The sequence below is a fragment of the Amia ocellicauda genome, chromosome 6 (genome assembly GCF_036373705.1).
Source record: "Amia ocellicauda isolate fAmiCal2 chromosome 6, fAmiCal2.hap1, whole genome shotgun sequence".
NCBI lineage: Eukaryota > Metazoa > Chordata > Actinopteri > Amiiformes > Amiidae > Amia > Amia ocellicauda.
This window is the reverse complement of record NC_089855.1, coordinates 23,511,543-23,537,974: the sequence shown is the minus strand read 5'-3', so window position 1 is coordinate 23,537,974 and position 26,432 is coordinate 23,511,543. Positions and strand designations below refer to the sequence as shown.

Genomic DNA, 26,432 nt, shown 5'->3' with positions numbered 1-26,432 from the left:
CTTATCATTTATGTGAATACATAAGTGGATTAAAAACATGACAATATATTCGCTTGATAAAGTAAGTGAACATTGTCATGTCTGTATTAGACTGTGCATAACCTTTTAGCTTTTCTGTAGGCAGTTGCAGATAGTTATATATAAGACAAAAGGAGCATCTAATGATGTCTTACCGCTGATGAAATCTTTCTGACATGTTGCCTGCCACCTGGTTACTATGACAACCACTTCCAGCCAATTGAGTAATTCTGATCAAAGGATTTATTGTTAATCTTCTGAGTGCATGACAGAGGGGATTTGGACAGCTTTGTTAAAGTTTTCGGTGTAGGCTGGAAGGTGCAGTAAGGGTAAGTATTAATTCTTAATGTGCTGGAGAACAGGAATGACTTTAAGTCCCTGTGGGACAAGACTGTCTCTTAGAAAATCAGATATTAGCAGATTACAGGATCAGTGCTGTGCCGCCCAGGGAATTGAGATAAACAGAGCTGGTTTTGTGGATGAAAAGGCGACACCAAGAAAAGCTGATGTTACAAAATTAACTGTCTGTTCCAAGGACAATCAAATGTCAGTTTAAACTAAAATGCAGTTCAAGAAGCAGGTTAGAAAATGAGACTCACTCACAATTCTTCAGATACAAGTTTTAATAAGAGAGGGAAGGGGTGGAAGAACAGTCTGATTAAAAACTGTTTGAACACATAATTGATAACCGGACTAGAAGTGGGCACAGGAAAATCAATCTTAAAGGCCATTCACACCACAGCCTTAATTCACTGCATTTTATTTCCAAATGGTTTTTCGCTGCAGTGTCTGTATTTGGATTCTAGCATCAAATTAAGTTCAATCAAAACACAGATGGTAACTTTACCAGTAGGTTAAATCTCTAGTGTAAAATGGGATCACAGCAAAAATATTTCCTATTTTAGTTTTCTGAATGTAATCAAGGTTCATTGCAAACTATATTCTACCTAAAGTAAAACTGCATTGTTGTCTTTGGATCTCACTTCTTTGGGGCAATAACTTGTCAGGAACTTAAACCTAATCTATATTATTGACAATGTAGTGCAAGAAGAATTCAGTAATTTAGGCTTTTTTAATCTACAAATCCAAACTGTACATTTCCATAATGTACAAATGGTAACTTTTAAGAATGATGTAATTGTATAGCTCACACCTTCAGAAAGCTGATTTTCACCCCCTGCCAGTAGCTTATTTAAATATTTATTTATTTGTTTTTGTTACTACATAATGTAATATACTTGTGTAAAATTACATATATGCTAACACACTGGTTTCTGCCTGGTCTAGTATTTTTATATTGTCTACGGTTACTCTGATTTCTCTGGGGTTGTTTTTCAGGCTACATTATCATTCAGTATAACCCCCTTCCAGAGATGCACTTGACAAACACTTACACTTGGGAAATACAATTGGAATACCGCCTGGACTGAAGGAGGTACAAACTCCACCAACGCAACCCCCTGGACCCTCTTCTTATTTCAGTGTTGGCATGTATGAAATTAATCTACACCCTTCATTCAATATTTTCAATATAAGTCCCTACAAAATAAACATGGATAATTCACTCAAAAAAAAAAGGAGACAGGGGAAATCTTCAGCATCTCGCTTCACCTTGGTACTTCAAGAACATAACTGAAAGGGTAAAGTCTGTAAGGTCAGTGGTGTCTTATTGCAAAGTCCTGTTCACTGCCCTTGAGTGAAGGCTTGAGAGAGTTTCTTAATTAATTATTTACCTTATTGAGTAGAGTTTGGTTTGGAAGCTGCTCAGACGATGTATCACTGTGTTTTAAGTTTCCTGAGCATGAAGTGCAAATACGTACAGTGTCAAACAAGTATAAAAATATTGTTTACCCCATTTATGAAGCATGGCTTTAAATGTTCTTATATCTTACATTGTTATATTCCAAGATTAAAAACTACTGCATTCATAAGTGTTTATTTCCCAATTTTCAAATGGTGGAGGTGACAGAACCAAATTAATTTTGTTCATTAAATATTTATTTAATGAACACAACTGTATCTTAAGTAAACAACCCCAAGAACAAGCAGGAACTAAAGACAGCTGCAGTGCAGGCCTGGCAGAGCATCACCAGGGAAGAAACCCAGCATCTGTGATGTCTATGGGTTCCAGACTTCAGGCAGTCATTGACTGCAAAGGATTTTTGAACCAAGTATTGAAACTCGCAATTTAATTCATGATTATGTTAGTTTGTCCAAATACATTTGAGCCCCTAAAATTGGGCGACCACATATAAAAATGGGTGTAATTCCTACACCGTTCACCTAATTTGGATGTAACTACCCTCAACTTGAAAGTCTTAAACCATATCTTAATTGTTTCCTTACAGGTGTACAGAGTAAAAATTATACAAATTGTGTCCTTGTCCAAATATTTATGGACCTAACTGTATGTATATCAGTTTTATACCCCACTTAATCCTTCACCTGATGTACAAGCAATGTTCATTGTGATAATATCATAACTGCATTTCATATCTGTAGGGTAGCATATAAAAATAATATGAATTATCACCATTACCATCATCATCAGCCTATATCATTCCACTGCTGGGTGAAGGCCTCCCCAAGGAAGACTTCTTAAAATATCTGCTGATCTACTTAATTTTTCTCAGATTGAACAACGCTATTAAACATGACTTTGGTCTTACCCAGGTTCATTTTAAGTGCACTCTTCTTGTGTCCATCTGAAAGGTTGCAGGTCTTCAGGTGTTTTTGAAAATATGACGATGTCATCTGCAAATCTTAAGTTCTTCAAATAAGCTCTGTTTATCTTGGTTATTTTTTGTTCCCAGTCCAAAGTCTTGAACACTTCGAGAGTTGCCTTGAAGAGTTTTGGAGAGATTGTGTCTCCTTGATTTACTCCTTCACAAATCTTGATCAGTGTCTTGGTGGAGACAAATTGTGGATGTAGCATTACGATGCCATCATCATTTTTCAGGGCAATGATTTTATTATTTCCTATTCAAAGGTGTTGTTCTGCATAACACCTGATATTATTTAACATGAACTTTGCAACACCAACACACATACCAACATGTAAGGAAGGCCACTTAGAGTGACTCTGAGAAACATTTCAGGTGAGACAGGACCTTCATTGATAACAATCGATGTATACTCATTGAATGCAAGGTAAATGTGATATATATATATTCTGCAGATTCTGCAATAAGCTTGTAAGATTTTCCCTCTGGGGGTTATCAGTGGGACTTGAATGCTTTAACAGCAGTTATGAATCAAAGTGAATCCAGTGTTCTAAGGAGGACATATCTTGTGGGTTCTGAGGAACCCATGGAATACGTTTAATGACCTTTTGTCACTTCCAAGCAGTTGCTATTTTAGAGATATGACACCTAAGCACCATCCTCTGGCATAATATGTGTTACAGTTTCAAACAACATTGGGCTGTAAGTTAAGATATCCCTCAATCTTTTTCTTTGTATAGGAGTTATTATAATAATTATCAGTATTTGTTTTAGCAGTAGTGGCATTAATATTATTTTTGGTTGTTCGATTAACATTCCATCTGATCTATCGTGTTATTGCAGTGGGAAAAAGTTTAAATTGATATACAGCTTTTCTTGATCCACTGTAGAATGAAGACCTCCCCAATATATATATATATATATATATATATATATATATTAACCTGTGTAACCTGGCTTTAAATAAGCCTTGGCTGGAATGAGTGAAGGTAGCAAAGATGAAGCTGACACCTGTCAAGCTGGCTGATTAATAAGATACAGCACATTTCTACTTCATGGCATGAATCAGGGGATTAAAATCCAGTTGTATTGCTGCTGACCCATCTTAACACACGCATCTCATCTGGCAGCAGAGATACTCTAACCTGTCTTAGTATTACGCATTTTCTCCAAACGTATTTTTCAGACTCCCTGAAATACCTATTATAAATTGCTGTAGGGTTATTTAAATATACCACAACTCATATTAATTATATCTTCACATGCAGAATTTTTTAACCCTAGCTTGCAGCCCTGGGGCCGGGAGCCCTGGCCTAATTTCTTAGGTGTAATAGTGTAATTTTATGTTTGCTTAATATTTGCATCCTGATTGGGTAACACGCATTCCAAACTATATTATGCATTAAGAGTATAAGAGTATTAGATCAGAGTATAACCCAGATTGTATTAATTTTGTACAAGTACAAAGTACAAGAGTAACAAAAAGAAATTGTCCTCCAAATAAATATCAACTTGTTTGTTAACTCTAAGAATACACTAATTCTTAGAGGATGCAGACCATGAAAGTTCAGTAGCGGAACCAACAATAGCAATTATATTAAATAAATAAAAAAGATGCTTTGAACAGGACAATAGTAGGGACACAACATCTGTCACAATACACCTGACCTTTGTTTATTCTAGCATAGCCAACACCCTGTTGAGTCTTATTGCTTACATAGATTCTCATTTCCACCCCCCTCCTATTCTTCTACAGTTTAGTGAAGCAATTCCGGTGCAATCGCTTTTATTTTGTATTGCACTTGATAGAGTTTGTCTGGGCTGTATCCTAGTGTTAATGTGCAGTTTGGTTTGTATGTGTCATATCATTTTTTATATTTTTTTCTGTATTAACTTAAAAAACTGTACCAATGTCAAAATGTGAAGGAGCTTTGTTACATAGGCCACTTCAGTTAAGTTCATATTTCAGTATATTTCATGTATTATCACAACTGAATTTTAACTCCAACACTGAGTTGTGAAATTCTGGGAAATCTAATTACTTTTTAAACCAATTTGTCAATTGCATATTTTTCAACCATACGCTGGTGCAATTTCTGTTCTCTTGGGGAAATAAATCTGCAATGATTGCCAAGTGATAACTGGACAGTTTTTTCAGCAGTCAAATTGAAAGGCTGAGTGTCAGACCCAAAAGTAGGATTCTGCCTGTTAGTACTGTCAAAAACAGTGTTGGAATCTTTATTATATACCAAGCTGCCACATAGTTGTTTAGTGTATAGATATATATTACCCACTAACCAGAGCCTTATTTTTAGGTATAAAGCTCTGTGTCAGTGAGCATGCTAAGGGGACCACTATTCATCCACCCACCCCCTCCCGGAAAGATGATGTAGCCTAGAATATATTCAACAGTAAGGGATGGATTAAATAAATAATGTTCACATTTAGCCACAGGGAGCAAACCGTGAGAATTTTCTGATCTGAATTTAACTATTTCTCATCTCAATGTATTAAATCTAATGTATCTTCGACTGCAAGCAGGACAGAGATAGCATTTGCCAGTATGACTTTCGACAATAGGCAACAGTAAGAAAACTAGTATGAACCAATACAAATGTTATTATTAAATATAAAATAGGCGTGTGGAATCCATGAGAAGGGAAAGGGTTATTTGGAATGTAAATATACATTTTTTTAACCCTACTGTTGTTTCTGCATTACACTAGTGGGTCAGGGGAAAATATAGTGCCCATCCATTTGCACATAATTGTCCATTCCTATGGCAAGAATAGTTTCTAGAGTATCAGACAGCATCAAAATGTAATCACAAGAGCATTTGCATATTTGTGTTGTGCAGGAGTGTGTTTTCACACCACAAATCTGTTTTGTTTTAAAACCAGATCACTCACAAATCATTAATTTTGGTGTGTTTACCTATAAGTTCTACAACACATGTAAGTACCTGTTGTATGAATGGGAAGAAAATGTTGTATTGCCTACAATGATCAATGAAACGCATTACATCTATACAAATGTTATGGGTATGTGTAGACTCTGTTCAGAATTGTTGTCTTTTTTTTTAAATCCTGTTGATTAAGTTTATTAACTGCATGCATTTACACAGGTGGGTTCCTATTGGCAACTCAGTGATTATTGCATTTTTGCAAAAGTTAATGTATTGCATGGAAGCTCATCCTACCATGAAACTCTAAAGCATATTGTTCTAATCTGCTTGAGTAGACTTATTTCTCTGAATACATGCAGTCAAACAGTTATGTAGAAAGAGGTGCACTGTGGTGTGCCTAAGTTATTGTGGGTTGGCTGGATTTCCTTTTGTTATGTCAATCAAAGAGCTTGTGGGTTGTGTGATGTTGTGTTTCGCACCATACCTGTACAACATGTTTCTTCATACACGTCGATGTAAACAACACTTAGCAGGAGCTCCTACGCACTTTCGATATTTAGACAGAGGATAAGAATGTTGCTAAGAATGTCCTGCAGGTTCACTACAACCAGTAACACAACACACATCCTGAATTGGCTGTGTTGCTCTTCAACAACAACAAGAATTCCCTTAACTAATAAGTGTTACAATTACTAAAACCATGGTTGTGATGCCGTGAAACAACTCTTCGATTTGTTGGATTTTTAGAAGTTAGCTAAATGAAGACAGAAGCCAAAAAGTTAAAAAATTGATGACTCTCAATATATTTTTTGCAGTTTTAGTCCAGTAAACATTCCCTTTCTCAGACGTTGATTGGCAATGGCCCACCACTGCTATTAAATCATTAGTTTGGATGCCTTAACCTAGGTTCAGCATAATTGTACTTAAGACATTTCAGAATATATGGGTATTTGGTGTAAGAAATCCCTTCATGGGTTAAATTAAAGATTATGAACAGAATGGAAATTTCTCTAACATATTACAGTTTCCTTGTAAAGGATTGTGTATAAAAGATAATTGTATTTTGTCTGTTTGGTACACGGTGAAATATACTATGGTTACTGTACACTAGTCCTCTACCCTTTCTCTGGATTCCGGTTTTATATCACTGAAGAAATCAGCTGCTATCTCATCCCAGCTTAGTTAGTTTACTTTCTGAAAGCCTCCTGACTTATAATGATATTGCATTTTTGTGAGCATATTTGCATAGATTTACATCAGGGGCATTAAGATTGGTTTTGTTTGTGCTTTTCTTTTTTTTTTTTTCCTTAACACCACAAGAATTATTCCCTGAACAATATCATTGTTTTATCAAATTAAAGTCGTTGTATTTACCAATGACATCTGAGGTCATTACTATAGAGCTTAGGGAAAAATGAAATGGTTATTTAAATCTAATGATGCGTATTTCGGAAATGAGAACATATATACACATTCACTTTAGCAGATACAATAAACAAATATGGATAATGAAAGGAAGATAAATTGAGTATTTCTAATGACTGTGAAAATACTATTGGAATTATTTGCCCTTATTCAGTTCCATATGGAGATAAATCTTTCTCTTTTTTTTTGTCCTTCTTGTTTTTTCGCAATATGTATTATTCAAAACATATTTGCAGCAAAGGAGGGGCATTGTGCTTCCAGGGGATTGATTATAACACTTGTTTACATTATCCAGTGAGATTGACTCTTTCAGTTTGACCTGCGGCCATATTTATATTGACATCTTTCTATCTGGCAGATGTCATGCTAGTGAAGTATTATCAAACAAAGGTCATAGAGTACCTATTTTAGTTTTTTTCTATGCATATTGATTATATTTGACAAAGCTGTTGGATGCAAATTATACACCTTGCTTATACAAACACTCTGTGTAATTCAAAGAAAATGGTAGCATGGTGTTAGATTGTAGTTTAGGGAAATTAGCTCGGCATGTGACATTCTGCACAACTGAGATCAATTAGTGCCCTTAGAGCCTACGTGTCAGATAAAAAAGATTGAGGGCTGTTAGACACAGGTTGTGTACTTTTCTTATGAGCTGCAATAATTAGACATTTTGCTTTGTTTTTCCTTTTTATGATGTGAAATAATATTTTTCACATTCCTGAATAATTGGGGATAATTTGCTGAAACTTTTTTTTGTAATGCTGAAAGTAAACTGCAATTATACACCAGGAACTGAACCCTGATCTCCCATGTCCCAGCCAGGTATATATATATACTGTATATATATATATATATATATATATATATATATATATATATATACAGCTCTGGAAAACAATTAAGAGACCACTGCAAAAGTATCAGTTTCTCTGGTTTTACTATTTATAGGTATGTGTTGGGTAAAATGAACATTTATATTTTATTCTATAAACTACTGACAACATTTCTCCCAAATTCCAAATAAAAATATGAATGGAATGGAATGGCAGCCATACATGTAGAGATGCTGATTTAAGAAAAATGTACAGTGTTCTCTTAAGTTTTTCCAGAGTTGTGTGTGTATATATATATATATATATATATATATATATATACACACACACACATACATACACCATACTGTGTAAAAGTTTTAGGCAGGTGTGAAAAAATGCTGTAAAGTAAGAATGCTTTCAAAAATAGACATGTTAATAGATTATATTTATCAATTAACTAAAAGTGAGTGAACAGAAGAAAAATCCACATCAAATCCATATTTGGTGTGACCACCCTTTGCCTTCAAAACAGCATCAATTCTTCTAGGTACACTTGCACAAAGTCAGGGTGTGTGTGTGTGTGTGTGTGTGTGTATATATATATATATATATATATATATATATATATACACTCACCTAAAGGATTATTAGGAACACCTGTTCAATTTCTCATTAATGCAATTATCTAACCAACCAATCACATGGCAGTTGCTTCAATGCATTTAGGGGTGTGGTCCTGGTCAAGACAATCTCCTGAACTCCAAACTGAATGTCTGAATGGGAAAGAAAGGTGATTTAAACAATTTTGAGCGTGGCATGGTTGTTGGTGCCAGACGGGCCGGTCTGAGTATTTCACAATCTGCTCAGTTACTGGGAATTTCACGCACAACCATTTCTAGGGTTTACAAAGAATGGTGTGAAAAGGGAAAAACATCCAGTATTTGGCAGGCCTGTGGGCGAAAATGCCTTGTTGATGCTAGAGGTCAGAGGAGAATGGGCCGACTGATTCAAGCTGATAGAAGAGCAACTTTGACTGAAATAACCACTCGTTACAACCGAGGTATGCAGCAAAGCATTTGTGAAGCCACAACATGTACAACCTTGAGGCGGATGGGCTACAACAGCAGAAGACCCCACCGGGTACCACTCATCTCCACTACAAATAGGAAAAAGAGGCTACAATTTGCACAAGCTCACCAAAATTGGACAGTTGAAGACTGGAAAAATGTTGCCTGGTCTGATGAGTCTCGATTTCTGTTGAGACATTCAGATGGTAGAGTCAGAATTTGGTGTAAATAGAATGAGAACATGGATCCATCATGCCTTGTTACCACTGTGCAGGCTGGTGGTGGTGGTGTAATGGTGTGGGGGATGTTTTCTTGGCACACTTTAGGCCCCTTAGTGCCAATTGGGCATCGTTTAAATGCCACGGCCTACCTGAGCATTGTTTCTGACCATGTCCATCCCTTTATGACCACCATGTACCCATCCTCTGATGGCTACTTCCAGCAGGATAATGCACCATGTCACAAAGGTCGAATCATTTCAAATTGGTTTCTTGAACATGACAATGAGTTCACTGTACTAAACTGGCCCCCACAGTCACCAGATCTCAACCCAATAGAGCATCTTTGGGATGTGGTGGAACGGGAGCTTCGTGCCCTGGATGTGCATCCCACAAATCTCCATCAACTGCAAGATGCTATCCTATCAATATGGGCCAACATTTCTAAAGAATGCTTTCAGCACCTTGTTGAATCAATGCCACGTAGAATTAAGGCAGTTCTGAAGGCGAAAGGGGGTCAAACACAGTATTAGTATGGTGTTCCTAATAATCCTTTAGGTGAGTGTATATATATATATATATATATATATATATATATATATATATATACATACAGTCACCTCAGAAATTGTTGGCACCCTTGATAAAGATTAGCAAAAAAGGTAGGTTGTATAAAATGAACAACAAAAGTAATGAGCTATATTGCAACTGTCCAACATGTAGAAGATATTGTACTTTTGTTTTGTATTGTTTTGTAACCATTGCCTCATTTATGAAGGTCAGCAACCATATGTCTCCTTTCATTTGTGAGTTCCTTGCCTTTCCCTGTGGTGATGGATGACAAATCGATTGTACATGCGTGTTACCTCATTTTTATCCCCAAGTGGAACAGGATGCAATGGAAGGCAACAATACAGATCCTTAAGACTGAAAAAGTGGAATGCTAATGCAGATTTAAATTTTGTTTGGTTTTGCCCGTGTTATTTTATACAGCCTTTTTTGCTCATCTTCATCAAGGGAGTGCCAATCATTTTGGAGGTGACTGCATATGCATGTCTGTGGAAAGATTATCTGTATGAATAAAGTACAGTTAAACAGCTAAAACTGGCCTTAGAACAATGTTTAATTGACATATGCTGTGTATATATACATATTTTGGCATCTGCATGTCCTCTTGCTTTTTGGGCATATTATTTTCAGTTATGAATACCTTAAAACCATGTTCCATTCCGTTCTTTTCTTTTGTTACCTAGATGTACTTTACCACATTCTTAATTTTGAGGCTATACTCATCAGCAGGGTTTATTTCTATATGAATTATTGGCCACTGCCAAGTAGTCTTAAAGTACTGCAGTGCTGTGATATCACAGTTGGAACTTATCTGTAAACGTGGTGCTGCTTCTCATGACCTTAAGGGGAACCCCAGGGATAATTCATCATGTTCACTGAATCTCTTTGGGGGGTCTGCAAACATTCTCCACGGTGTCATAATTGTAGGGCTGAAGGAAACCTCTGCTGTACATCACAGCACTGTATCTTTAATGTCCATTAGAACCAGCTTGTGCTGTCAAGAGACTTCATCTATTAAAATATCCCTATCTTGCAACAATCAATTTCTGACGTATAGTATTACAGTACATGTTGTTAATCTTTCTTGCCCTATGCATACATGTACATATACTGGACTTTCTGTATTGAGCACATGTTTTCATAATGAATATATCATATATCAGATTACATTTACCACTTATTGAACGCCTGGTTCCGCCACATGCTCACTATACAAGCACATTGTATGGCAGGGACACATTGCATTTTCTTCATTCTATATCCCATAGCTTGTTACACCACTCTTACTCAATTTGTATCCCAAAGGGTGCAAACGTGGCTAACAGGGATGAGAGGAGATTTAGGTCCCCTTAGCTGAGACAGACATGCTACCTAACCAAGCTGCTTCCATTTTCTGTTAGGATTATATACTTTCCAAAAGTTTAGGCCCTTTTAGTCGAACATTTCCACATTTTAAAATAAAATATCGAACGGGAAGTATAAACACACTGGCCTAGTTTGTCCACCAATATAGTGATTCATACATTTTCAATAAAACAATATCATAATGTATGGAAGTTAACAGTTACTGTCATTTTCCCCTTGGACATTGATTCATTAAAACCCTTTAATACATAACACAACCTCTCAACTTTAAGCATGCGTCTGTGATCTTACTACAAAATATTCTACCAGTGAGGGAGAAGCGACGTAGCATTTTCTTTAGATCACAAATGTTTCTACCTCATTAGACTGTTATATGGGGAAGACAGACATGTGAATGACAAACACAAAAGAAAGAATGTGAGAGAAAATGTAATAAGTAATAAGGATTTATATTTTGCTGATTAATATATAAGAAACATTTTATGTTATGTTATGCTGTGTTCTGAGGTGGTATTCAAAACATCTCATTAAGACTTAGTAAGGCAGGTATTAAAACCAGGTTAATACATGTTTATATTAGTAAATTACCTGTTACTGTTAACTTGCTGTTATGCATTGTGTGTGGACTGCTTGGAAGTAATTATTTACCATACACATATATTTAAATATCTGATGATAAATGGATGAGCTTTAAAACACAAAGAAAGCTGTATGATTCCCTCCCAGTTCTGTGTCCCTTAACAGTGTTCAGAATGATGAAAAGTAATGTTTTGTAGTTGTAACATTCAACAATTTAACATGAAATCAATAGCAAACGAAAAGAAAAATTAAACAATGTGCTGACAGTGTCTGTGGGGGTAGTTCTTTTTAACACAAATTTTACTAATTAATCTGCCCAAGAGTGCCAAATCCACATTTAAACAGATTTAAATTCTAAAGGCTTAAGACAGTTGCATTTTGATAATTTACATTTGTTTCAAAAGTAATTCAGAGGTAATTCACAATAAACGCCCTGCAGACTCCAATTGACCCCTGCTCACTTAATTAAACAACACCTTGGTGAATTAAATGAAACAATATGACATTTTCCTGTAATTTCAAATTGTTTAATATAATTTAAAGTCTAACACTTGCTGGATTTTTGTTCTTCTGGACCAGGGTTAGCCATCCCATAATTAGGCACATATGGAACTGCATTTCCACAGCTGACCGACCTGTCAACATGGACCAGTCAGACATCCCAGTTCTTTGAGGTCTGATCCTTTTCTTGAACTTATCAGTAAAGTAGTCTAGACTGTGGCTAGTTTGCCGTAGCAGCATTTAACTTTAGAAGGCATTAGAATAATAGGCTCTGATGTAATTTGGCCTGGACAAATAAAACATTTGTTCTGCCTGGACAAAAAGCGGTTTCTTTAGGCAACAGTGTGTCAGCTGGAGACAGTGAGTATCTCTGGGCCTCTGTTCTGCAGTAAAACAAAGGCTCATTTATCCTGAATAACAACATCTGGACAACTAAACAGCTCTAATAAATAAACAACCTACCAAAAAAGGTGATTTGGCACTGTTTCCATTAACACGGGTCGGTTTTGCTAAAGCCCACCATCAGTGGTTTTATTATGGCTTTCTATTAATTAGAGAGGCACTTCCACATTAATAATGTTGACTGCTTACAATCTGTTGCCAAAACGGAAATTGTTAAAGCCACAGACTGTGAATCAAACTAAATTAACACTGGCATTGTGCAAGAAGACAACTGTTCAAATGCAAACACAATTTACTGCAAATTGGTAAATATTTGATAATGCATGTTGATGACCAAAACAGATCACAATCAAATTCCTTTGGTTATCTACTATATTGTATTTTACATTCTACATTAAGTCCCTTATATAGAATTACTGGAGTCTTCTATTTAGCCAACAGGAAGCACTCTAGGCATCTCCAGACTGTACCGAATGAATTTAGCTCATTATTTATGGCCCCCAGCCAGAGTGACCCACTTGCTCTAAAGGCAGAGACACTACACCCCTGCTAAAAAGGAAATACTGTAATACCCCCATCAGCATGTACAGTTGCCTCCAAATATTTTCAGTTCCTTGATGAAGTGAAAAGAAATGCAATATTGTATGCATCAATAGCATATCTGTCAAAATAGCTACATATTGTAACTACACCATGTTCAAATTAATGCGTAGTATTTTGTGAATTCATGTTGGCTTTGATAACACAGAATAGGCACTTCCTGAGGCCTTTTAATACATTCATCAACAACCGAGGAGAAATACTTGACCACCCCCCAACTCCTCCGGGATGTGTGCCTTGTGCATTCTGCATAGCTTTTTCAATTTATACCATAGGTTTTGTTCTTGATTGAGGTCTGGAGATTGTGATTGCCAATTAAAATTATACATTTTTATGTGCTCCCATACCCATTTGGTTGTAGACTTGCATGTAAACCTGTTGAATTAGGCTGAAAAGTATATTTGCATCTATGTTTGGATTTCTTGGCTGAGGGCATGGGGTTTATTAGCTAAAATGTCCTAGTTTCTTTTTTTAATCTATTCATCTCTCAATTCCAACCAGGGACTCAAGTCAAAGGTTGCAAAACAGCCCCAAAACAAGGCAAACCTGTCAACATGCTCCAAAAGTGGGTGACTTTCTTCTCAAAAAGTTTAACTTTTCTCATGCCAAATATACAAAGGTCTATATGCATGTAGAGGTTGCTGTGCATAATTATCTGACTAGGAAGGGTCATCTTTTACAATACTCATTGGTCAGGTTGTTAAGTGTTATTGCATGCTTAAGGGCCATACCATAGACAAGTTATGTATTATAAAACTAATTATTATTACTTCATGCCATTTTCTAATATGCCCCTCAAGCCATAATATCAGAATTATTAAACAATGATGCTCAAGGATCCTCAGTTCCTCAGCTTCTCAGCTGCAGAACAGCAGTTTTAAATATCAATGATTCTAGGCTTTCCACTGATGATTTCCCTTTTAGGTGACATAATGGTGGTTGATAAGTGACATCATGATGGTTTAGCGACAGGCAGAATTATTCATGTGACTTTAGATCATGGCCAAAGCTCATGTGACCCACCAAAGGCATGAAAGTAGGGCAAGTTGAGTTCTGGAAGTCAGTAAGTGTATGCAGACCAAGTGCATAGATGTAAATGAAAGCCTTTGCTTCAAATTAAAAATAAAATTAAAAAAAAACCCTCTGCTGCTGCTTGTGAAAAATAACTATAGCTTAAGGTACACCATTTATAAGCTTTGGGGTTTCTTTCCTCTAGTTATGTCATTAATTATAAGCCATCTGCACTAATCCATCTTGTCAAAAGTGCATTGGACACAATCAGAATCAATAATAAGTTAAGCACAATCCAGCACAATGTATGCAACTAGATCATTTGTTTACAATTACATTGAATGCACCCCCCACCCCCACCGATAATTTGTAACATTCTTGAATTCATTCTGGGGAGTAGCTGCCACAGGCCACAGCGCATTCTGCAAATAGACAGATTGTCAGGTTGTGTCTTTAAATTTATTCGTATGCTCTCAAAACATGTCTTACTTGATTGGGTCACAGTCTGACAAATTAACATTTTGTTTTCAAAACCCAGTGGCCAATGCACTTACCTAGAATACATGTAGAAAGCAGAAGGTATATAGCCTTTAGACATTTATTTTGGATATGTTGAAATTACATGTTTTAATTGCAAAACTGTTGCACTAAATGTAAAGGGGTTTTGATGCAGGTCATGTAAAATGTTAATAGACCATTCAGGGTAATATGAAATGTATTCCATGGAATTGTACAAGTTAATAGGTTCAATGTATCTTATTGCATTAGAGATGTCATCCAGTGCAGGTTCTCACTGCACAAACTGCACAAAATCACATCTAGTATACAATAATTGACACCCTTCACACGACCTATTAACTTATTATAAATCACACATGTAAGGATTAGACACCTATATCCTTATAGTGAAAAAAAGTCACTGGTGACTGAAAATGTTTTAAATCCTGTTAATTCTATGTACAGGATGACATTTATACACAAGATAAGAGGTATAGGAATGTCTGGAAATGCTGCTCTGTGATTGGCTGGTTTCTCATATGTGATTTAAAATAATTGGCCCTACTTTAGGACTAATGACAACTTTTTTACTCAGTTGGTATTACCTTGCCAGAATATGGATTATAGAAATTAGACATTGTGTTTCCTTTTTTTTTTTTTTTTTTTTGGGGGGGGGGGTGGGGGCAATTATTTCCATTGACAATACATATATGTACATATATATATATATATATATATATATATACACACACACACACACACACACACACATATCTGTATATACATTTGTGTGTGTATGTGTTACTTCCAGTTCTGTGTGTTTTTGATTTAGAACAAAAGCCATTACTGTATGTAGGTCACCACTGTTGAGATTACTTGTTGTTCTTGAAAGGAACAATCAATCAGGACATGCAGTTGTACACGTTTAAGATGTTGTCTGATTCTCTTTTGTGTAATTTAAGGACTTATGGATCTCTTAATTAATGTTGACTTCCCAACCTTAAATTAAGATCAAACCCAATTTTCCAACAAGATGTTTCAAGCTTAACATAAGGCTTTTCTCTGTGTTTTTGTTTTTGATTTCACTAAGTGTGGGTATTCTTTTTTTTTTTCTTTAATAGTGCTGCATACATTTCCAGTAATTACTTAAATCCTTAATAGATTTTCTTTGGTTTCCACAAACTTATTGTCTATTATATATCAAAGCAATACAACTTGATATGACAAAATACTTTACAGTAACAAATACTAACTTATCCAAAATATAAACATGACACTCAGGACAGTCTTATAAAATGGAAATGTACTGAAGCTTCACTTCTAATGTTATTGCCTCCAACACCATAAAAAATAAATGCACATTGTACATATGCAGTCAAGTAAATCTAAGGAGATTTATACACAGTAAGTTCTTTGTTCTTACAGCATAAGGAAAAAGTGTCATCACAGAGACTTGTATTGGCTAGTGCATTCATTCAGCCTTAAACTCAAATACTGTGACATTTTCCTTAAAAAATAAACATATTTTATCAAGCCATGGTAGAATGCTTTTAACTTCCCCCAGGGTTTGTCTTACCTGGAGAGAACTCAATGTCTCTATTAAACTTGGTGAGAACTATAATTCACTGTCCTTGTTAATATCAGTTTGCAGTACCAAAAGAAAGTGTATTTACTAACAAAACAATATGCTGCTTATATATCTTCACAAACATCAACCAAGGATCATATCCATACATTCCTGGACTCAAGAAGGCCAAGTCCTATATTTGTGAGAAAAAGAAAGAAAAGATTGAAAGCCATCATAAGGATAATTACAGAGTTGTTAAGAGAGAAGAGCATTGTGGATTCAAATACAATGAAACCACAGATCTGAAACAAAGGGCTAAGGGCTGCCACAATGCCTCACATCTTCCCATATGGAGAAATTGCAAAAGCTACAATATAGATCTCATCAATGATTTGTTTCAGTGTTATCTGTGAACATGACAGAGTTATACAAATAATTTGCTTTAAAGAGGCAATGCAAATTTTTTAAACAATGGGAATGGATGACAAGGGAGCATTAATTATTTATCTCAATCAGGCATTGTTTGGGACAGCCAGTGACAGCCGGGACATGTCACAGACAGATAAATGGCACGGATTGTCCTTCAGTGCTGAATGCAAGTGGCTGTGCTTGAGAGGCTGGAATCTGGATAATGGCATTTGTATTTTATGATTTTAGTCTTTTTTTCTCTGTAAGCTTGGTCTGCAAATACAATAATGCCCAGTCCAAACATTTATGAATTGAAATTTAAAATAATAAATTAATTGAAGACCTAATACTACTAATAATAATTCTTATCATAGTTTATCAAATGAAAAAAAATGTGGAAATGAATAAGTGTCCACCACCCTAATTCAGGTGTATGCAATCATCTGTGCTCTCCACCTGTTAAATTGTAGTTGTTCACATGATTTGAGAATAAATTGAGCAGTTCCTGTAGGTTCCCTCTGCTGGGTAGTGCATTTCTCTGGTACAAAGTTGTTGAAAGGCACAGATCATGTGATGGGTATTATTAAATATCAAAAGCCTTGAATTTTTATTGGAGTGCAGTGAAGACAATTATTAAGAAGTGTAATGTATATGGCACCACCAAGACCCTGCGTAGATCAGGGCATCCCTCCAAACTGTGTGACTGATCAAGAAGGAGACTGATTGGAAGGGCTACCAAGAGGCCAATGGCAATCTTGCACGAGTTTAAGACTTTTATGGCCAAGACTGGTCTAAGTGTGTATGGGACAACAATATCCCAAGCACTCCACAAACCTGTATGGTAGGGTGGAAAGCCCACCTTGATTCACATTTGAAGTGTATATACCATATTCATCCTAATAGATGTGTAAGACAAAACCCTTTGCATGCGTGTCTATTAAGTACGAAATCCCCAAAATCGCATGATTTTGGCACATTTATGCATATTTCGTTGTTTGAGCATTATGACAATATTCGGCCGTTCTCAGAAACCTTCAGAGTTTTACCGATCAGGAAAAGACAACAAGTGCTGGATTATACTCTATCAAAATCTATCAATGGCAACTGCATATGAGTTTATAACTTGCATACGAGGATATCACATTTACAAAGCAGCCTGGGAACCAGAAATCGGCAAACAGGTGCTATTTTATGTTAAATACGCTGGTATTAGTGATGATACAGCTCTGGAAAAAATTAAGAGACCACTTAACATTGATTTTTGAATCAATTTTTTCCAGAGCTGTATGTGTAGTTCATGTGTGGATAGTCCTGATGTAGTGGGTGACATAGTGGGTGACAGTGAAGTATTCCTGTTTATTTCATGTCTTACTTTATATACAAGTTTAAGTAAAACTTATTTTACTAAATACATTATGTTTATTCATTATTATCTGTTTACATTACATGAGCAACAATAACCTTGTTCATGCACCCAAAAAATTGAAAGTCAAAAAGAAATAAATAAATCAAAATTGGATATTGCAGTTGGGGAAAAAATCTGAAATGGGGGTGCTCTTCTAATAGGCCATGTTTGTTTATTAGGATGAATACGGTATATATCTGTGTATATGTTTAAACTATATGCAGCTTAGAGAAAATTTTCAGTATTCTTGTTGCTGCAATTTAATTGGTTGAACTTTGATTGAAGTGCATAGACTTTGGCCAATGAGTCGATGTTACTATATATCGTCATAACTACAAATACTTTTCCATTTTGTTCTGTGGGATTGGTTCATGTGAACTTATATTTGACCTATGCACTATGCACATTATAAATCCTGAAAGTGGAACTTTTACATTTTTTTCATGTCTTGGTTGATCGTAATAAGGTTACGCTCACTGCACACTTGTACAAATGAAGCCGTGCTTAGGAACACTCCAATACGTTTTGACATATTTGTGATTTCGCCAATGTTTGACCTTACATTCAATTGGAGCCCTACTGGAGGAGTGGAACTAAATCAGGTTTTCAAGTTTCAATTATAAATAAATTATATATTTTTGAGAATAATATTTTATTTTTATGTTAATAAAATAAATGTTACATTTAAATGCATATAATGAGCTCTGCTATAAAATTCTGATTTATACAATATACTTTGTTTAAGTGGACAATGAGGTAGGCCTAGATTTTAAATCCTGCATTCTGGATGGACTATAATGGACTGTCTATATTTATTTATTAATGTATTTATTCTAACTTACGTTCTTATTTTTAGATCTGAATCTTTCAGTTATCTTATTAAAATGGCTGTGATATTGTATTGGTGTCAAATATGAATTAATTCTAGAATTGTTTCTCATGTTCACATCTCGTTAATAAAGTGACTGTCTTGTTTACATTTGTGGGAAATAACTATTTCTGTAGTTACTGAGAAATGTAATTAGTTTGTATGTCATTTCTAATTATGTGATGGTATATATGTATTGATAGATTTTTAATAGCTGTTTATATAACTTGCACCCTTCTTAATCATAATAATTCAAACCAGACAGTTCTCAAGTGTTGGAAAACATGCAATGGTCAGAAAATATTTGATCCAATCATCTTTATAAATACTAATATTCAGTTAATTTACAATTGCATGTATGTGTGTATGTATTTATTTAGCCTTGTTCATGTCATATACATTGAATGGCATGTTTATTATCATTACATTTTTTCTGTACTTTTCATGATATTGTAATGATTTGATCAAATATCTGAAATGTGCTTTGTGTCATTCTGCACAATCCTTCATGTTGCCCTAATAATATAACACTCCTTAAGAGCCTATTATTGTCCAGAACTGTGGTGGACACTTAGCCTTTAGGGAGTGCAGTGGTGGTATAATCAGGCCTTCTTGAGACCCAAAACAATCATTACAAGGAAATGATTTTTGATCGCTTAAGAATTACATTTAAGAAAAACATGTCTAACATTTATTTGCCACAGTATTATTACTATTAGTAGTAACAGTTGTTTGGGGGGGCGGGGGGTCTTTGTTTTGTTTTGTTTTGTGTCAGTACCTTTAATATACTTTTTTCCATATTCTTTATATTACATGTATGTATATATACTTCAAATTCGAAATATTATAATAGAGCTTATTATTTCATTATGACCTGACTATATTTTATTTCTATAAACATATATGAATAGTTTATTTTATTTATTTTTTTATTTTCTGGATGCAAAAGGGAGTGACTTTGGAATGATACATCTGCCAGGTTACAGATTGCTGACTCCAGGTTCACACACATCTTTCATACTGATGTTAATGTTGACAAGCCATAGGTTCAGCCCAGTGATTTAATTTTATTTCTGTTCCGGGCTGAAATGCCACGCACCATTGACTAACAGAGAAGACACAAATGGGCCATGTTATTATGCAGATCATCTCAAAGGAGAGCAATGCAAAGAATAGATGATCTGGGTGAGTTTAACAACTACAGGCCTAGGGCTATAAGGAATGGGAAGTTGTCTTAAACCTTACCCTTGGGACTAGTTTGTACCAAGGTGTTGAAAAGGCACAAGTTCATTGGGACAGAAGTGACTCTTGGCAATGAACACTAGGCAGATTAATTCAAAAAGCAATTTTTAAGTGACAAGGGTAATTGCTTCAATTCCTATATGGATTAGACCACATTTGAAACACTAATAAATAAAAATACAAGTACTTAATATTGTATTGTGAATAAGTTAAAACCAGATAGTAGTGTAGTCAAATTCAACAAAACAAGAACAAAATATGATTATATTATTCGTTTAGGGTGTAGAAATTATAAAAAACAGAGAGAAATGATTAACAAATTACTGCAAGAAAACAATATGATTAATATAAATATTATACCTTCAATATCTAGACGTTTCCTTCTTTAGATTAGTTACATTGTTTAAGCAGTATTTTCATTGTATAATGATCTCTTCAATAACTATTGTCTTCTCTTCTAATGGTGTTATTGTTTCACACTTTCACATGCATATCTTCGTGGTATTAGCACTGGGTGAAAGAAAGTAAATATTGTCTGACTTTTTACATCATGGTCAAAGTATTGTCTTTTTTAAAATATCTGTCAGGGTCATCCTTTTTACAATTGTAATCTTAAACTGAAAAAAAATTAAGAGTAAAATAAGAAAGGAATGAGTTGTACATGGAACTGACCTGATGCAAGTCAGAGTTCTTAGCAGGAGAATCATGAATTCAGCTTCAGGCTATCTCACAAACTGGCAACTCAAGCCATAGTCACTGTTGACACTCTCATTAGTAGCGGCTCCAGGCTGGTTCCTTTCCTAGTTATTTTGAATATCAGTGCAGAATCTGACACCATAGATCATGGAGTGATTTTTTCCCCCCCCAAAAAAGTTGTTTCGATGTTTCACTTCTGAGGGCAGTGCTTAAGTAGTCACATTTATTTCATTCCCATCATGGCCAGACTGTCTCAGCCAACAGCTGGATGGTAGGTCAACTCAAATGTGCTGCAGGGCTCAATTCCTGGCCCTTATTTCTTCTTTTAAGTTGACAGCATCCAGCTATGCCCTTTCATTTATACACATTGACTTCAGGGTCTGATTTTCATACACACATTATTATGTGAGTGACTCATGTCTCAGCTTCATCTAATTAAAAATAATTGAGAATGATGACACCCATATTGTGTCAGTTGGACAGTTGGTAAAGGCTCTGGTTAGGTTTCACACAGTAATCCAAAAATGCTCATCGTAGAAACTTTCCTTAAATGTGTATCTATATATATAAAGAAAGAGAGATAAATTGTATATGATTTATATTTGTACCCACCAGACTGAAAATACTGATAATTTGGCATGAATTGTAGTACACATTTTATACATATATTTCAGCTTCAAATGTGTTTTCTTCTAGAAGCCGTTATAAGGCCAGTCATATTGATCATGGCATCAATAAATCATTATGTTGTTCCAAGAACATTTTTTATATCAGCACCCTATGTGGAAAATGAACGGAAAGCAGTTAGATAACCAGCAGAAAAATAAATAAACAAGAGCATACAATGACTAAGGATAGAATCACTTTGAAATCCCGCTCAATAGCATTTGACCTCATCCTGTCTTTAATTGATTAGTTCTTGAAATCTCTAAAATGGTGGATTACCCTCCCAGTTAGAGGGTCTGTTTTTGAAGGTTCTGTATACATTTGTATTGATTAGGGTTGTGCACTTGTCTGTGATTGCCATTTAATTGAAGGCTCAGTTGGAAATATTCATTAAAATAATTACAAAGACAGTGACCCATGAATACACTGTGAAGAATTGTCTGCATTTTAGTGCAAAACAGAGCGAGAGAGTAGCACAGATCACTGCACGAGACTGTCTGCTAAAAGCCTAAAATCAAGAGGGACCTTTATGTGCTTGTTTTGTCCATCTTGTGCCATCTGTAAATTAAGGTTACGTTAATAGGTCTGCTTTATATTGTTGTTATTCACAACATTGTTTTGAATACATTGGAAAAAAAACCTAAATTCTTCATCACTTGTTTTGCCAAGATAAAAAAAAAAAGTTTTTAAAGGACAAAACAATAAATATGCACACATCTACAGCAAAACATTAAGATGACCAGTTTGTAAACTAAAATTGACATTAGAGAAAAAGAATGCAAACAAGACCGGTTTCCACTAGTCCTTTATTAGTCAAGATCAGCTGGAAGGGAGAAAAACAAATGTGGGATTGTGTTGTTTTATTTGTTTTTGTTTTTCAGTCGCTCCTACATGATCCTGAGTCGTCGTTAACATTAAAAAATGTATAAACGGAGGGAACCTGGCAGGGCTGGTTTTGTCCTTCGCACAACAACTGATGTACTTCTTTATTTTCAATACCCAGCCAAGTCTTGTGGCTTATTGTCAGAAAAGATATTAAATAAAGTAGATTTTGTTCTCCAGCTTGATGAATATTTTAAAAATGTATGCATTAAGGTTTGTCCCTGCTGTGTCATAGAACAAGAAAACCTAGCATGTCTGATCCATGTGGTACTGTTTAAATATAGCATACAATTACAAGAATGTTCAGTACAAATTTTGCTTTTTCTCATATAAAGATGCAGTGCTTGTCTCAAAGTAGAACTAAAATGGCAGTCAGCGCAGCACACGTCAAATTTATAAACCTAAAACACTGGTTTCCCAACATATATTGATACAATGTCCCCATCTAATCACTTCCTGTATGATCAGTTTTTATCAGTTATCGCCTAATGTTAAATTAAGCTAGTTGCACAAGCCTATTTTATCAGAGTAGAACTTTGGCATTACTTTAAAACCAATAATGACAATGAAATCATAGCTATATTAATAATGAAAATGTATTTCAGAAAATGTTTGCTTCAGTTTTGTGAAGCCTAATAGTTTGACTTCATGTACTGAAACTAATCATAATACTTATCAAAGTACAGTTTAAATAGATTCTATACATGCATAATGTATGTACAACAGGTATAATAAAAACCATACATTTTCTCTGCTTGAGGGCTGACCCATATTTTCATTAGATAATGGTCTTTCCATGGTTGACCTGCTGCAATTAAAAAATAAATAATAAATGCCCAATTTTACTGTTCAATATGTATATTTATAAATGAAAAACTAGTTGGCCTTGCATTGCTTCTTTTGTTTGCTTTCAAAATGGCAAGAAACTCATAGACAGATGGCATATGGGCTTTAATTATATTTATGAAATTATGTATTCTGCCAGCTAAGACACCAAAACATGTCTGACTATTAAATAGTCTTTGCTGAATAGCATGGTAAATATTAGTGATTGCCTAATATTAGATGTTTGCCTAGCATTGAGGCTCGGGAGAGAAAAAACACTTTCTACAGTGTCTCTGTTTATTATTAGCATAGTTTTATAGTAAAAACTTATTATTTGAGGTTGTTTAGCACTTTTGTCCTCCTCTCAAAACTGTTTAATATTTCAAATCTAAATCTGGTGTATCAATACACTGGCAAAACATATTGTGATATTCTGAAAATATATGCAAAGTTCCTCATTTGGGATTGGAATGAATAACACATGTGCTTCTATAATTGAATCACACATTGTATAAAACAATTGAAAATAAAATGGTACCTCTTTATTTATGTTGATCTGCTAAACTGTTTAACATTGATGACCTTTAGAAAGCAGTGAACTGTGAAAGCTCTGACTCCTGGCATTACAATTTCAGCACCTCTGTCTGAATCACTTATATTGTTTCATGTTGAGTTAACATTCACTTTGAACTTGTTTTTTTCTCCTTGAAATTATGTTGCTTCGCATCAAAGATTGTAAATTACAGGATCTAAGTATTATTATACATTATTTTGCTCACTTCTTCAGATGAAAATGTGTATTTTCTGTACAAAACAGTCATGTAATGGGTTTTTGATGTGCATTGTAGTACGAGATACTTATGAGTAGTACCATTAACTTGTTGTTCTTGTTTCCTAGATGGCCCACTAGGACCAAGGGGACTAGCTGAAGCTACAGAGATGTGCACCCAGGAATGCCTGGTGCTGGGGCACTCAGATAACTGCTGGATGCCTCCAGGTCTTGGATCTTACCAGCAGCCTAAATCCCCCCTCTCCACCTTTGCCAATCAAAAGGAATGGGCCAAAGACAAACTAGTGAATGGACATACATTGACAAGAGCCTGGAAAGAAGATGGCAACCGAAATCAGTTTGGGGACAGAAAGCAGTACGGCAGTGCAGAAGGCCATTTTAATAATGCAAATCACATGGCAGACATTCCACTGGCTAACTTGAAGTCTTACAAACAGGCCTCGGGGACTGATGGTCCAAAGGAACACCAGCTATAAGAACTGCTTAGCTGACCAAATGGTCAAACAGTGGAAGTCTGTACAGCTTTTGAATTAGACTTATGCTACCGCTGTGTGATAGTTACATGTACCAAGTAGGTTTCTAGACTTGTGCTTAAGCAGCAAGTATACTGTATACAATTCTACTTTATGTTGACACCTCAGAAGGTATTTTGCAAAATCGATGGCACCAGATTAAAAACCTTTATGAAGCTCCCATGACTCGTGGGCAAACTCAGTTGGATTTACCTCCTGTGTACTTCACCTTTAAAGAAGAGAAGGATTTTCAGTAAAAATTGAAAAAAAAAAAAAAAACTTTTTTTTTTTTTAAATGAAGAGATATTATGGCTGACCAATATATAAGAATATTGTGATGTGGTTGTTATTGAGCTGTTTTGGGATTATATTACTCGACACCAACAAAGAAAATAGAAATATAATAAAAGCATTGTGCTATTAACACTGTTAGTGGACACTTGTTAAGTCTGTCATTGTTGAAGTGTTTGTAAATAGGACAAATGAATACTAACCAACTTTGTGTACCTGTAATAATCACTTAACAAATTAAGACAGTGTTTCATGGTTGTTTTTTAACATGGTTTGCTTCTTGTTTGTATCTAATTTCATTTCATTAGGCAGGAGAGTCTGCGTTTGTTATCTTAAACACAATCCATACACTCAAAAATGCTTGTGTAAAATATTAACAGGAAATTGTTTTATCTTTAAATATGAAATAGTATCCAAATTTCTGCTGTAAATCAAAATAGGAACACCCATAACACATACTAATTAAATATATATATATATATATATATATATATATATATATATATATATATATATACATACATATATATACATATATATATTTATTTATTTTTTTCTGCAATTGACTTGAACAATTAGCAACATTTTGGGGGGGGTATTTATTCCTAAAAAGTGTGTGTTACTGCAAAATAATAATATACAAATATTACTGCCAGTAAAACTGTGTATGTTTTAATTCAGGTTGTTTCCTAAAATATTTTGTTCAACCTTAGTTAAAACCTACATATTTAATGTTCCACACGTTTTTCTATTCTGAGTGTAATCATAAATGTCATATATTGTGCCTTCATGACTTATCATGCATTCTGATTAGGGAATGGACAAAAGTCCAACTTTTAAATGGTTTAATACCTTAGACAGTGGATGCATGGCAGGTATCAGGATTTCGTGTCTATTTTGAAGGAACTAAACAAGTAATACATAATTACATGATCTCAGAAGCACGTGCAGAAGAAAAAAAAAAAATGAACCCAAGCATTTTAAAATATTTTGTTAAGGCATGACAGCCAGTTTTAAACAGTGGAATAGCATGCAAATATAGCTTTAAAATTAAATTTGTTTATTTTGTGCCATATTTAAACAACGTTTTGGTTGATTTAAAGGTTAATTTGTACATTAAGGAAACATTCATTTTGTATAGCACTTTCATGTTTTACAGTATGTCACAGTATAAAACCATGTGGGATGGGGTGAATTGCTTATTGCAGTACGTTTGTCAGTTGTGGGGGTGTTTGACATCATAGATATTTAAACAGTTAATCCTTGTTACTGCTATACAGGTATTCAGATATTGCAATAAATGTTTAGAATATGTGTGTGTGTCGTGTCCTTAATTTTATCATCATATGCACTATTTGTGAAGTTCAAAAAACATATGTAATTGTCTTTTGACTAAAATGTAGAAGTTTTTGCCAAAATATATATTTCTTATTAATCTGATGAAGCTATACATTCAACAATAACTTTAAAGCTCAAAAAGGTAATACTTTACATTATGTATCGCTAATTATTGTGTATTTACACTAATTACTTGTTACAGTGTAAATAGGCATAATTATAGTTGTAGTTACCAAGTAAAT

General features: G+C 34.8%; 1 protein-coding gene across 3 annotated transcripts in view; it reads left to right on the top strand.

Annotated features, from left to right (window-relative positions):
* The window catches only part of pcdh9 (protocadherin 9), a 246,869-nt gene extending 220,703 nt beyond the window's left edge, over window positions 1–26,166 (top strand). For all 3 annotated transcript variants that reach the window (XM_066706682.1, XM_066706683.1, XM_066706681.1), the window contains one exon: window positions 24,158–26,166. In XM_066706682.1, the coding sequence (XP_066562779.1) occupies window positions 24,158–24,525 (368 nt within the window). In that variant the 3' untranslated portion in view covers window positions 24,526–26,166. The remainder of the gene's footprint in view (window positions 1–24,157) is intronic.
* The last annotated feature ends 266 nt before the right edge of the window (window positions 26,167–26,432 follow it).